Below are 13334 nucleotides of genomic sequence, written 5' to 3'. Positions count from 1 at the left end.
CCGGTGCCTGTATGGGATGCTGGCGCTGCTACACCACAGCGCAGGCACCTCCAGCCTAGCTTTTGCAGGAATTTAGGGGCAGAGGACCAGCAGATGGATGATCTCTCTGTCACTCTGCCTTTCAAAAAAAAAATAGAAAATGAATTTAAAAAATGTTAAAGATATATTGAGATGCAGGTACTAATTATACTCAGGATATTAAATGTATTGGCTCATGGAAAAGGAAGACTTAATTAAAAATGTGTTGACAGAGAAGCTGTAGAAGGCTGTTAATTTCATTAAAGGGAAGACGGCTCAGGCCTGGGGGAGGGCCAGGCTGGTTCTGTGGTCCTCATTTTGAGTTAGCAGCAGTGTGGGGCAGGAGAGAGCCGGGAGCCCAGTGGGGGCGGGGCTTACTGCTGTCCGTCGCTTGATTGACGTGTGGTTCACAGGCACATGGCTCGCCCGGTTAAAGTGTACAGTTCAGTGGCTTTTACTAAACGCCCGGGGTTGCTCCCCTGTCCTACATGTAGCTGTCGCCCTTCCTGTACCTCCGCCGGTCCACGAGCTGCCTCTGGATTGCCGGTCTTGGGCATTTTATGTAAACAGTCCTATCACGTGCAGCAAGCTTACTGTAATGGTTCAGGGAACTGGGGAGCATTTGCAGAAATGCCTGCTACTTGTAAAGACCCAGTTCCTTTCCTGCTTGGGTCTGACCCGTGTGTGCTGCTGCGGTTGGGGTGAGCCTCTCGGTGCTGGGCTTGGTCAGCCCTTGGCGCTGGGGTTCTTGGGAAGTGTGTTGGGAAATGTTGTCTCTCCCACCAGCTGGTGTCAGCATCCGACTGCCGGTGACGCCTGGTTGCTCTGCCGGGAAGCAGTCCCCAGCTCGGGAGCTGCAGCACGGAGGGTCCCGTGGACCCGCCTCACACCGCTTAACCGTGACCTTGTATGATTTTTGCCCTTAGCTTTCAAGGACTCTGATGCTGCCACTTTCACTGAATTCAAACTGTGGTCTTTTTCAACTAGGGCTTGGGATCACTTCCTCTGCCAGTTGCATGAAGGAGCCTGCGTTCTGGCGATGTGAGCAGCAGAGCTGAGGCTCTAGGGCAGCGTAGCCACGCCTTCTGCTGCCGGTCCGGGTGACAGGGGCGGGTGCTCTGGTTGGCTCTGTCCCGGGGTCCCTGGCACCAGTGGGGCACACGCCGAAGCGTCCCTGAGCCGAGCTGACTGTCCGTCTTCCCTTCCCGCGCCAGGCTACCTGCTGGGCAGTGAAGATTACTATTCCCACGAGCGCTGCACCCCGATCCACGCCCTCAACGTCACGCGCTGTGCTCTGGATTTTCGAGACGGCGAGGAGGTGGCGACAGGTTACAAGAACATGTACTCAACGAACGTGTTTACCGAACGGGCCACAGCCCTAATAGCTGACCATCCGCCCCAGAAGGTGAGGCTCGCTCTGCCCGACCCCCGGGGCCTTGTTGGGATCACAGGCTGGGCGGGGCCAAGGCCGCAGGTGGGCGGAGCGTCGGCCAGGCTGGCAGAGAGCAGGCCTGGGCCCCATCCCCGGTGGTGCCCTGCACCCCGGGGAGACCACACATCCCCTCTTGGGAGAAACCTGAACGGCTGCGTCTGAACAGAGAGGTCCCACATCACACACACCTGGGAAATTCTGTGTCCGTAGCAGTCTGGTTCCCTGGGTTTGGTGTTTCCGGTGCTGAGTGTGACTGTTAGAGCAGGTGGCACTGGCCCAAGGCTTCCTTGTGGCAAGCGCTAGGCTTGCTTGGGGCGAATCTTCTAAACCTGTTTCTCCCGCCTGGAGGCAGTTTGGATCATTCTGTACCTTTTGTTTTCCTGTGTTGATGTTGGAATCCGCTGTCAGTTTCTGCCAGAGGCTCTGTTTTAAGTGTGGCTTCTGCCAGGGCCGCAGCCCAGTGGGGAAAGTAGGGGTCTTAAGGCATCCAGGCTTCTACCCCGCCCACTGACCACACTGCGGCTCTCGGGGCACTGGTGCTGAGATCCGCTGGCTGAGCTGCCCGCAAAAGAACAAGCGAGTCGGACAAACCCAAGCGTGTCACAACTGTTTTTTTAAGATGTATTTTATGTATTTGAAATAGAGTTACAGAGGTAGAGATGCACACACGTACGTACACACACACACAGTGTGAGAGAGAGAGATCTTCCATCCAGTGGTTTACTCCCTAAATGGCCGCAGTGGCCACAATGGCCAGAGCAGGGCTGGTCCAAAGCCAGGAGCCAGGAGCTTCCTCTGGATCACCCATCCGGGTGCAGGGGCCCAAGCACTCGGGCCATCTTCCACTGCTTTCCCAGGCCACAGCAGAGAGCTGGATCGGATGAGGAGCAGCCAGGGCTTGAACCAGCTCCTGTATGGGGTGCTGGCGCTGCTGACCTGGGATTTAACCCACTGCACCACAACATCAGCCTTGCTGCTGTTTTGTTTTGTTCTGTTTTAAAGATTTATTTATTTATTTGAAGGGCAGAGTTACAGAGAGAGAGGGAGAGAGAGAGAGAGAGATCAATCTTCCATCTGCTGGTTCACTCCCCAGATGGCTGCAATGGCTGGAGTTGGACATGTCCAAAGCCAGGATCCAGGAGCTCCTTCCAGGTCTCCCATGTGGGTTCAGAGACCCAAGCACTTGGGCCGTCTTCCACTGCTTTCTCAGGTGCATTGGCAGGGAGCTGGATCAGAAGTGGAGCTGCCGGGACTCGAACTGGCACCCATATGGGATGCCAGCACTTTAGGCAGAGGCTTTATCCGCTGTACCACAGTGCAGGCCCCACTGCTGTTGTTGTTAACCCAGAGTTGGCCCCGTGAGTGGAAGTGTAAGGTGATTCCCCCGCCATTAGCTTGTACGTGCTTTGCAAGTCGGGTAGAGGCTTGTGATGTTCGTGATGTCAGGCAGTGGGCTCAGAGCCTGGCTTCCTGCAGATGCACCTGCAGACTGCCCATCCGTGGGAGCGGGGTGGCAGTCTGCTCCTTACCTGGTGCCTCCAGGTCGCTTGCCTCGCCTCTCTGACCGGTCCTGCAGGCGCTTGGTGCAGAGCACAACGTGGGTTCTGCTTTATGCGCCTGCTCAGCCGTGGTGCCGGCCACCGATTCGTCTCTGATGTGTTTTTTTTCCCTGGTTCTGCCTTTACGGGGGCGGAGGAGGTGGGAGGTCCTTCCCTGATTTCTGTCTGTTCTCAGCTTTGCCCTACTTTTGGCTTTTTTAATCACTCTTCTGTGCTGATGTCTTGGAGCTATGGAACGCTGAGAAATGGGAACATCTTCTTAAAAAGGTCTTTACGTCGGGGTCTCACCCGTGGATTCACAGTTGGGAAGCTAGCCGCCGGGTCATTGGCTCAAGTTCCCAGTTTGCTATCTCATGCTTGGAATTTTGTGGATACGGCTCACACCCCAAGAGGAAAGCGGGGTCCTAAGGGGCAGTGTGTTATCCTTCTGGATAGGCAGCTTGTCGCTCGTAAGCCACCTTGTTCGTTCAAGGTCACGGAGCCACTGAGCGTCGGGGCCAGAATTCACTCTCACGCAGTCTGACTTGGGATTCACAGGGTGAGTCGGCCTGCCCGAGTCCTGATCCCACCCAGTGGCTGCAGTGCTGGCCGGACGTTCGGATCCCCCGGGAAACCTGTGGGAGGCACTGATGCCATGTCCCGCGGTCCACGGGCCACTGCTGCTTCATTGCTGTCCTCCCCCACGCCCCCCGGGATCCTGCCATGCCTCTGTGTGGACATCCCATGCAGTCCGGAGCCTTCTGCCGCAGGCCTCCAACAGAGCCGGGTGGAAGCCGACCTCTGTTTTGGGGTCTCAGTCTGACAGCAGCTTCATCCCAGCGGCCGGCGGCTCCCGCAGCACGGGTGTGCTCCAGCAGGGCCCCCTAGCGCGGAGCTGGGTGATGCTCGTTCGTGGGTGGCTGGCTTGACTGGCGCGGTGGGAAAACACGGCAGCTGGGGGCCACAGGGGGTGGGAGCCGCAAGCCATCGTGTTGGTGGTCCCTCCTGTGTCTGACTGACGCCGTGGCAGGCGGACCCCGTCCTCCCCAGCGTGCTCAGAGTGCGATTTGAGGAATAAGCATGAATGAAGAACATCGTCGTAACCCAGGAATGTTCTAGAAAGCTAACGTGGATGGCTGCATTTCCAGCTGTCCACAGGACAGTGTCCCGCGTGGTGCCATGAGCCACGCTTCCTGTGTTATCCCCGTGTCCCAGCCAATTCTGTGCTGATTTCTCAGGTGCCAGAGACCCACGGGATGCAGGTGACGTTTCCTGAGATGGACATCACGAACCCCTGAGCCAACCTAAAACTGGGCCTTTTGTTTCTTTAAGAATTAGTTTGTTTGTTTAAAAGACAGAGGGACAAAGACAAAGAAACAGAGAGGTCTTCCATCTGCTGGCTCATTCCCCAAACGGCCACAATAGCCAGGGCTGGGCCAGGCTGAAGCCAGGAGGCTGGAGCTGCATCTGGGTCTCCACGTGGATGGCAGGGGCCCACGTACCTGGGCCGTGTTCCACTGCTTCCCCAAGTGCGTTAGCAGGCGCTGGATTGGAAGTGGAGCAGCCAGGACTCCGTCCAGCTCTGTGATGTGGGATGCCGTCTGCCGTAGCCGGCGTCGGCTTCCCCCGCTGCACCCCAGCCCCAGCCATGGAGCTGTTTCACAGAGCACTTGAGGGGAGAAGCCTGGAGCTGTGGAGCGACAGAGGCAGCGCGGCTGGAGGAAGGGCAGCGGCTGTGACCGCGTCCATGTGAACAGGGGTCTGGATGCAGGAAAGGACAAGGGGGCGCTCGGGCTCCCACGTCCACCCCGGCGCCCGAGAGGCGGAGGTGGCCCGGCCTGCAGCGAGGCCCTGAGTTCTGGGTTCCCGGAAGTCTGACCGATGCAGCGGCGTGGGCTGGGCAGCCGCTCCAGTGTTTTCAGTCCCTGCGGAGTGCGGGTGGTGGCTGCGGCCCCCAGGGAAGAATTAGGAGAAAGAGCTCGGGTTGTTTGGTTGCGTTCCACCAGGTGGGGGCAGTGCCTTCCGACCAGGGATTTCTAAGGTCTTACACTGGGGCCCGGAGCCCTTCCTGACCGAGTCCTGCCCCAGCGTCACCTGTGCCCCTCCCCGCCCCACCCCAGGGCTGCCGCTGACCCGGGAGGGGCAGAAGCACAGCTCGCAGGCTCCTGGGGGGCCTGGGAGTTACGCTGACAAAACACAGATCAACAGAACACAGGCGGGAGCACAGGAAACCAAGACCCGCAGAGTGGGCGGAGCCACATGCTTAAGGACTCAGCTGGACAAAGAGCACGCCTGTCCATGCCTCCCTGAACCCGAGCAGAGACGGACAGATCCCCCCAGGTCTCCGAGGCCTGTGAGGCGACGTGGCTGTGCCGTGCCTCTCTGTTCACCTCTCTTCTGTTGATGTACAGAGAACGGGTTCCATACGCACAATTTTAAGCACAGAAGGATACTTCCTGCCCTTCTCCCTTCCTCCTCCCTTTTTCTTTTAATGTTTGCGGCAACAAACTTGCAGTTTGCTTGATAATCGCAGACTGAATCCTCCACTGCATAAAGAAGTTGACAAGGGGCTGTGGAAAGACCAGACCTGCAGGTGTACAGACCAGGGCTGGCGACAGTGAGCAAGTCCCAGGGCGTCAGTGCTGGCTTTTGGTACTCTGTGTATTAGCGACCAGGAGTCAGAGGAAACATTCTTGTGTTAACACCTTTCTTTGGAGAAGTGTTGGCTGTGGTCCTTACGATGGGTGAGGCAAGGTGTCACCCAGGATCGGGGAGACAGAGGGGAGACCCCAGAAAGTCAGGGAGCAGTGGTGGTGGTAACCCCATTTCTCTTACTCCAGCCTCTGGTTACCAGCTGGAGTGTATACGTGGAGTCGTCAGCAATTTCTGTGTGATATGTCCCATTTTTATAAAAGGAGGAGGCCAGTGCTGTCTAGCAGGTGAAGCCACTGCCTGCAGTGCCAGCAGCCCATATGGGCACTGGTTCAAGACCTGGCTGCTCCACTTCTGATCCAGCTCCCTGCTACGGATTGAGAAAGCAGTAGAAGACGGCCCAAGTCCTTGGGAACCAGCACCTGCATGGGAGACCCAGAAGAAGCTCCTAACTCCTGGCTTCGGATCAGCTCAGTCCCAGCCATTGCAGCCATTTAGGGAGTGAACCACTGGATGGAAGACTTTTCTCTCTCTGCCTCTGCCTCTCTGTAACTCTGCCTCTCAATGTAAGTGGGTTGCCATTTATTGTAGCTGCTGATTTTTTAAAAAGATTCATTTATTTATTTGAAAGTTAGAGTTACACAGAGAGAGGAGAGGCGGGGGGGGGGGAGAAAGAGAGAGAGAGAGAGAGAGAGGTCTTCCATCTGATGGTTCACTCCCCAATTGGCCGCAATGGCCAGAGCTGCACTGATCCGAAGCCAGGAGCCAGGAGCTTCTTCCGGGTCTCCCACGTGGGTGCAGGGGCCCAAGGACTTGAGCCATCTTCTCCTGCTTTCCCAGGCCATAGCGAAAGCTTGATGGGAAGTGGAACAGCTGGGACTTGAACCGGCACCCATGTGGGATGCCAGGGCATTAACCCACTGCGCCATAGCGCCAGCCCCAGCTACTGATTTGTAATCCTGTCAGCTTCTAGACCTCAGCTGGTGGCTGCAGCCGGCTGTGCCAGGGGCCGCACACCCGGTGCTCGGCCCCAGCCACAGAGCCCTGCCGTGACCCTGCACGTTTTTCCCCCAGCCCTCTCTGCCTGGGTCATTCTCGCCTGTGGGCTCTGGGGCCTCTGCTGTGGTCTGCAGGAACCATGCGTGAGCTGTGTGTGTTGGGGGTGGGCTGGGGTGGGGTCGGGGGCAGAGGCAGAGCTTGGTGTCCGAGGTCGTGGTGTTGGCTCTGGCGTGGGAGTCTGGAGTGTTTTCCCACGGAGGTAACCCACAGACGGTACACTGGGCCCATGTAGGCGTCAGGGCCATCTGGTCACCCACCTGCTTACTTGAATGTTTCTAGTGATGACTGATACTTAGAAACTCTTAACAATTCTAACTCTGGGAGGATGACGTCTCCAAGTCCTAAAGACTGATCTAGAGACAACCTTGCTGGTGTCCCTCGAGCGCGGTGTGGACGCTCTGCTCTGCCACGGGACGCGTGATGCATGGGCACCCGCACCCTGCCCACCGTGAGACTCCACTCCCCGCTCTCCCCTTTGCCTTTTCCAGTTGAGATTTCAGTGTCTGACATACTTGAACAAATTCATGTGCTTATTTCTGAGCCGCAGGGCTGCTTCTGCGTGTTTCCAGCTCATGAGAGAACGGCACGGGACCTCAGCGTTCAGAGAGGTGCCTTGGAGAGGAGAGGCTGAGCTGGAAGGGCCCGGGTGAGGGCTGTGCACCGGGCAGCGGCGGCTCAGGCTGCTCGGCCTGCGGGGAGACCGTCGGCCTGGTCCCACGTCAAAGGCCAGCTGGCTCGGCACTTACGTGCTGCAATGCTCCCTGAAGGGTGGACTCAGTCCCAGGTGGGAGTGTCTCGCGGGTGACCCATCACCGCGGGTGACCGTGCCTTTGCCTGCAGGAAACTGCTCTTCAGTTAGCGCCGGCCTGGGCGAGGCTGCGACCATTCAGCTTCAGTTAACTGAGTTGTAGACTGGATACAGCGTGGGTGGTTGGGGTATTAAGTGAGACGGAATGTGTGGATTAGCATCATGGTTTCATGCCGAATATACCGTCACAGTTACTGCTGTCGTTTGCTTGGCTCCGGGCCTTTGAGGCCGTTGAAGGGCCTTGCTTTTAGCTGTCATCTTTTGTTAGGTTTGGTAGTATCTTTATTGAGGCGTGGTTTACCCAGCCAATAAACCCACCAGTTGAAGGGCAGGATTCACAGAAATTCACCATGTTGTGTAGCGTTCATTGCGCTGTTGAGAAACCTGGCACCTGTCACTCACTTGCTTGTCTTCCCTCCCTCCCTCCCTCCCTCCCTCCCTCCCTCCCTCCCTCCCTCCCTCCTTCCTTCCTTCCTTCCTTTTTAAACACTTAATTTTTAATTCAAGAGGCAGAGTTACAGACAGGGAGACAGAGATCTTCCATCCACTGGTTCACCCCCCAAATGGCTGCAATGGCCAGAGCTGGGCTGATCCAAAGCCAGGAGCTTCCTCCAGGTCTCCAGTGTGCGTGCAGGAGACCAAGCACTTGGGCCATCTTCTGCAGCTTTCCCAGGTGCATTAGCAGAGACCTGGATGGGCAGAGTAGCAGCTGGGACATGAACTGGTGCCCATCTGTGGTGTGTGCACCACAGGCGTGGGCCTAACCCACTGTGCCACAGCGCCGGCCCCGTTCACTGCCTTTTCTACCCCCCATCCCGGGCTTTGCTGCAGGTGGCGTTAGGCACTATGTGCCTGGCTCCTCCCCTTCTGCATAGCGTTTTCTAGATTCATCTGTTGTAGATGTGTCAACACCTCGTTCCTTTTACTGGCAGAAATCGCTGAAGCCATGCCGTGTTTTGTTTACCTGTCAGCTGCTAGACACTGGCGTCACTTCCGCTTTCTTGGCCGTGATGGGGCGTGTTTCAGGGACCAGGCGTACAAGCTTTGTGTGGATGTGTGCTGTGCCCTCAGGAGGTGACGCTGTGCTGAGCGACTTCAGGGAAGCCTGGTTTTCTGCAGAGCGGCTGCACACGCTGTTCTGTCTGCTGTGAGCCATCGGTGAGGGTGCCGGTTTCGCCCAGTCGTCACCGACACTAGTTGTCTTCCATTTTTTAAAAGTTTATTTATTTGAGAGTCATAGTTAGAGGGAGGGAGGGGGGGAGGGGCCTTCCATCCATTGGTTCACTCCCAAAATGACTACAATGGTCAGAGCTGGGCTGATCTGAAGCCAGGAGCTTCTTCCAGGTCTCCCAGGTGGGTGCAGGGGCCCAAGGACTTGGGCCATCTTCTTCTGCTTTCCCAGGCCACAGCAGAGAGCTGGATCAGAAGTGGAGCAGCCGGGATGTGAACTGGTACCCTTATGGGATGTCAGCACTGCAGGCAGATGCCTAGCCTACTACACCAGAGTGCTGGTCCCGTTTTCTATTTTTTTTTTTTTAAAGTATTTTACTTATTTGAAAGACAGAGTTACAGAAAGAGGCAAAGCCAGAGAAAGAGAGAGAGAGAGGTCATTCATTCCGCTGGCCCACTCTCCAAGTGACCACAGCAGCCATAGCTGAGTTGATCCGAAGCCAGGAGCCAGGAGCTTCCTCTAGGTCTCCCACGCGGGTACAGGGGCCCAAGGACTTGGGAATCTTGTTCTGCTTTCCCAGGCCATAGCAGAGAGCTGGATCGGAAGTGGAGCAGCCGGGACTAGAACCAGCGCCCAGTGGGTTGTTGGCACTGCAGGCAGAAGCTTAGCCTACTACACTGCAGTGCTGGTCCCATTTTCCATTTGTTGAGTTACACCCGCCCTGCTTGGTGGGAGGTGGTATCTCCCTGTGGTTTGTTTTGCGTCTCCCTAAGCACTACTGCTGTTGATCATCTCCTCCTATGCTGATGGTGTTAGGTCTGGAACAGCTTGGGGTTCTGGCCTCTTGTATCCCCAGAAGGGAGCGATGGAAAAGGGAGACAGAGCCGCGCTCAATGGAGACAGCCAGTTGTTTTGTTGGAACAAGGAGGGACGGCAGCGTGTTCTGGTGAAGAGGCTGTGCGCAGCGCGGCTGTAGGGCTGGGTTTTTACCGGTCTGGGAATGGTGGGGGGCGGGTAATGGAGGAGGATGGGGCAACATGCCCTTTGAAAGTTCTATCCGGGCCGGCGCCGCGGCTCACTAGGCTAATCCTCCGCCTAGCGGCGCCGGCACACCGGGTTCTAGTCCCGGTTGGGGCGCCGGATTCTGTCCCGGTTGCCCCTCTTCCAGGCCAGCTCTCTGCTGTGGCCAGGGAGTGCAGTGGAGGATGGCCCAAGTGCTTGGGCCCTGCACCCCATGGGAGACCAGGAGAAGCACCTGGCTCCTGGCTCCTGCCATCAGATCAGCGTGGTGCACCGGCCGCAGCGCGCCGGCCGCGGCGGCCATTGGAGGGTGAACCAATGGCAAAAGGAAGACCTTTGTCTCTGTCTCTCTCTCTCACTGTCCACTGTGCCTGTCAAAAAAAAAAAAAAAAAGTTCTATCCGAATTCCTTGTCCGTTGGTAGTTGAACTGTCTTACAACAGTAAGTTGCCAAGAGCTCTTTATACGTTCTGGATACTAGCCTCTCAGCACGTGGGATGCCTGGGTGTTTTTGGTGCGTTCTGTAGGTGGTCTTGGTGTCATTTTGATCGACTGTCTCACCCGAGCCCTCTCGACTCACGTGTGCAAACTCTCTCTCCAGCCTCTGTTTCTGTACCTGGCCCTGCAGTCTGTGCACGAGCCCCTGCAGGTGCCCGAGGCGTACCTGAAGCCCTACGACTTCATCCAAGACAAGAAGAGGCAGCACTATGCCGGCATGGTGTCCCTGATGGACGAAGCCGTGGGGAACGTCACGGCAGCCCTGAGGCGCCATGGGCTCTGGAACAACACGGTGCTCATCTTCTCCACGGGTGAGTGTGCCAGGAGGAAGGCCACCTCTTGGCGAAGCCTGGGACGCCGTGTGCGGTAGTGGGATGAGGACAGACGGGCGCGCTCCGTGGGTCCTTGCCGAGACAGACGCGGCCTGCAGAAGTGGGGGTGCGGTCATCGTGGGGAGGACGATGTCTAAAGACAAAGAATTGTGCTCCCTCCGCAGACATCACTCTGTTCTGGGGGTTTGCTCGAAAACAAGGAGTGTGGTGCGTGTGGCTCAGACCAGGGTGGCGGGCAGTGCGTTTGGGGTCTGGCTGTCCCCCCAGCCCAGTCGTCCCCTGTGTCCTGGCTGGAGGGGGCCCTGTGAAGGAGGTGGAGCCGTTTAAGGCTGAGCAGAGTCTGCACGTGCACATTTTTGGATGTCAAAATTGCTCTCTAACACTGAAAGTCATGGACGTTGATTAGAGGAAAAACGCAAGAGTGGGTGGGGGAGGATTCTGTCCTGTTGGCCCCCAGGGACAACTTGGAAAACCGTGTTCATCCTGCTGGTGGCTTCCCGCCCCTAACCTGGCATCTGTGTGACGTCTCCCCCCTCTCCGAGACAGGATTTTCTAAACTTTCCTGGCGATGCACAGGTGTGGGCGTGGTGCTGCCCGCCGGGGTTCTGGCTGGAGACACGGGTCCTCGCACAGGGCGGGGCTCTGTGTCCCAGTGTTGGTGCCCCCAGCCTCTCTCCCATCCCCCGTTCATGAGCTCCAGCCCTTGGGGAGGAGCCCCCACCTCTCAGTTCCTCGGGTTCTTTACATCTTCTCCTATTTTCCTATTTTGTTTTTTTCTGTTTGGGAAACTTCCTTATGATTATGTTGTAAGCTTTCCACTGAATCTATGAGTTTGTGTGTGGATAGCGGTGTGTCTGTAGGTGCACACGTGTGTCTGTGGGTACACATGTGTGCTTGGATGCTCACATGTATCTGCATGTGGGTGCACACGTGTCTGGATGTGGGTGCACACATGTATCTGTGGGTACGCATGTGTGCTTGGATGCTCACTGTATCTGCATGTGGGCACACACGTGTCTGGATGTGGGTGCACACGAGTGTCTGTGGGCACGCATGTGCCTGGATGCACATGTGTGTCGGTGTACACATGTGTGAATTCACACGTGTGTCTGGATGCACATGTGTGTCTGTATGTGGCTACACATGTGCGTCTATGTGCACATGTGTCTGCACACATGTATCTGGGTGCACAGGTGTGTCTGAATTCACATGTGTGGATGCACAGTGGTGTCTGAAGGCACATGTGTGTCTGTATTTGGATGCACATGTGTGCTGTAGGTGCACATGTGTCTGTTGACACACACATGTATCTGGGTGCACAGGGGTGTGTGGATGCATACATGTATCTGTGTGGATGCACAGCTGTGTCTGGATGCACATGTGTGTCTGTGGATGCACACATGTGTATATTGATGCAAACGTGTATCTGTGGGTACACATGTGTGTGGGTGCACAAGTGTGTCTGGATGCACAGGTGTGCCTGTGTGTCTATATGTAGATGCATGCATATTGTTTAAAGTTTATCTGTATTCCCAACTTTGTGTCTCTTCCTTTTACAGTCCTCTTTTTTTTTTTAATTTTGGTCTGTTGGTATCTTTGCGTTAGTCCTCTGTGAGGGTGGCTTCCCAGACCCTGACGGTCCTTGACTGACATCTAATAAGTTGGGTAACGCCGCAGGTGTGTCGGCCGGCTTCTCATCCGTGCATTCGCTGTGCCGTGACCGTCTGGGGGTGTGAGATGTGCAGGAGTTAATCTCAGTATCCCACTCACAGCTCTTCTGTCTTCAAAGTTTTACTTTGCTTTGAATCAACCTGGTTATCAGGTGTTGCATTCACTGGGTGCTGCTCCCTGTGAGACCCAGGTCTAAGCACTTTGCGTGAGTTCACTGGGCTGATTGTCAGGATAATTAATCCTCTGGGAACTGTTCTGCCATGTCTCACAGGTGTGAGAGCCAAGGCCCAGCAGGGCTGAGGACGGTGCCAGGGTCACGCAGCCGGGCAGAAGCAGGTTGGGGGTTCCGGCTTGCAGCACCTGCCCCGAGGTGGTGACCCTGTGGCACCTGCACCTGCAGCAGAGTTTCCCCGTGATGTCCGTCTGCACTGAGCTCCCTGGGATCGCTCTCCGGGTGCTGTGGTTCCCCAAGCTTGCTCTGCTGTGAAAAGAGCTGACTCCAAGGTAAACCCTGTTGTTGTCTTCAAAACATACGCTCCAAAGAGAGGCTGCGCCTGACTTAAATCCCGGTCAGATCTCTCGTGAGCAGGGCGTCCTTGTCAGCATATCTTGTCTTGAACTCTGGGTCAGTGCTGGTACTGGGTGCCTGATCAAGGACTCCAGAAACAATCAACAAGAAGGAGGCCGGGACATGCGACACGGATTTTCTGGCTGTTGTGGGAAGCAGCCTCAGAACGGCAGGTGTGTTCTGCAGAGGTGACAGTGACACCGTTGCAGGAGGGACAAGAGGGTTCCCGTGCAGGCAGCAGGTGTCAGACAGGCAGAAGTGAAGGTGGGAGCCCGGAGGCCGTGCCAGGCGTCTCAGCGCGGCCCAGCTTGGTGTCTAGAGGCGTGGAAAAGGTGGGAGGTGAGTTTTTCACGATACGTGAGAACAGAAAAATATTTGAAGATCAGTGTTTGCTTTCAAGTGGACGTGGCTAACTAGTTTAGAACAGGTGACATTTCACGAATATCTGTAACATCTATTCATGTTGGCAGAAGTAATATTTGGAGTTCCCCATGAGAAAACCGGGATTGCCTGTAGCCGGGCTGTCTCAGGCTCCGACGCTGTGTCGTGCGAGTGGGTGTCTTAGTCT

General features: G+C 56.2%; 1 protein-coding gene across 1 annotated transcript in view; it reads left to right on the top strand.

Annotated features, from left to right (window-relative positions):
- The window catches only part of ARSB (arylsulfatase B), a 143153-nt gene that overhangs the window by 25733 nt on the left and 104086 nt on the right, over window positions 1–13334 (top strand). The window contains exons 3-4 of the mRNA XM_070056318.1: window positions 1233–1423; window positions 10299–10506. Of these exons, the coding sequence (XP_069912419.1) occupies window positions 1233–1423; window positions 10299–10506 (399 nt within the window). The remainder of the gene's footprint in view (window positions 1–1232; window positions 1424–10298; window positions 10507–13334) is intronic.

Source organism: Oryctolagus cuniculus, chromosome 14 (assembly GCF_964237555.1).
Source record: "Oryctolagus cuniculus chromosome 14, mOryCun1.1, whole genome shotgun sequence".
Taxonomy (NCBI): domain Eukaryota; kingdom Metazoa; phylum Chordata; class Mammalia; order Lagomorpha; family Leporidae; genus Oryctolagus; species Oryctolagus cuniculus.
This window is presented reverse-complemented; position numbering and strand designations above follow the sequence as displayed.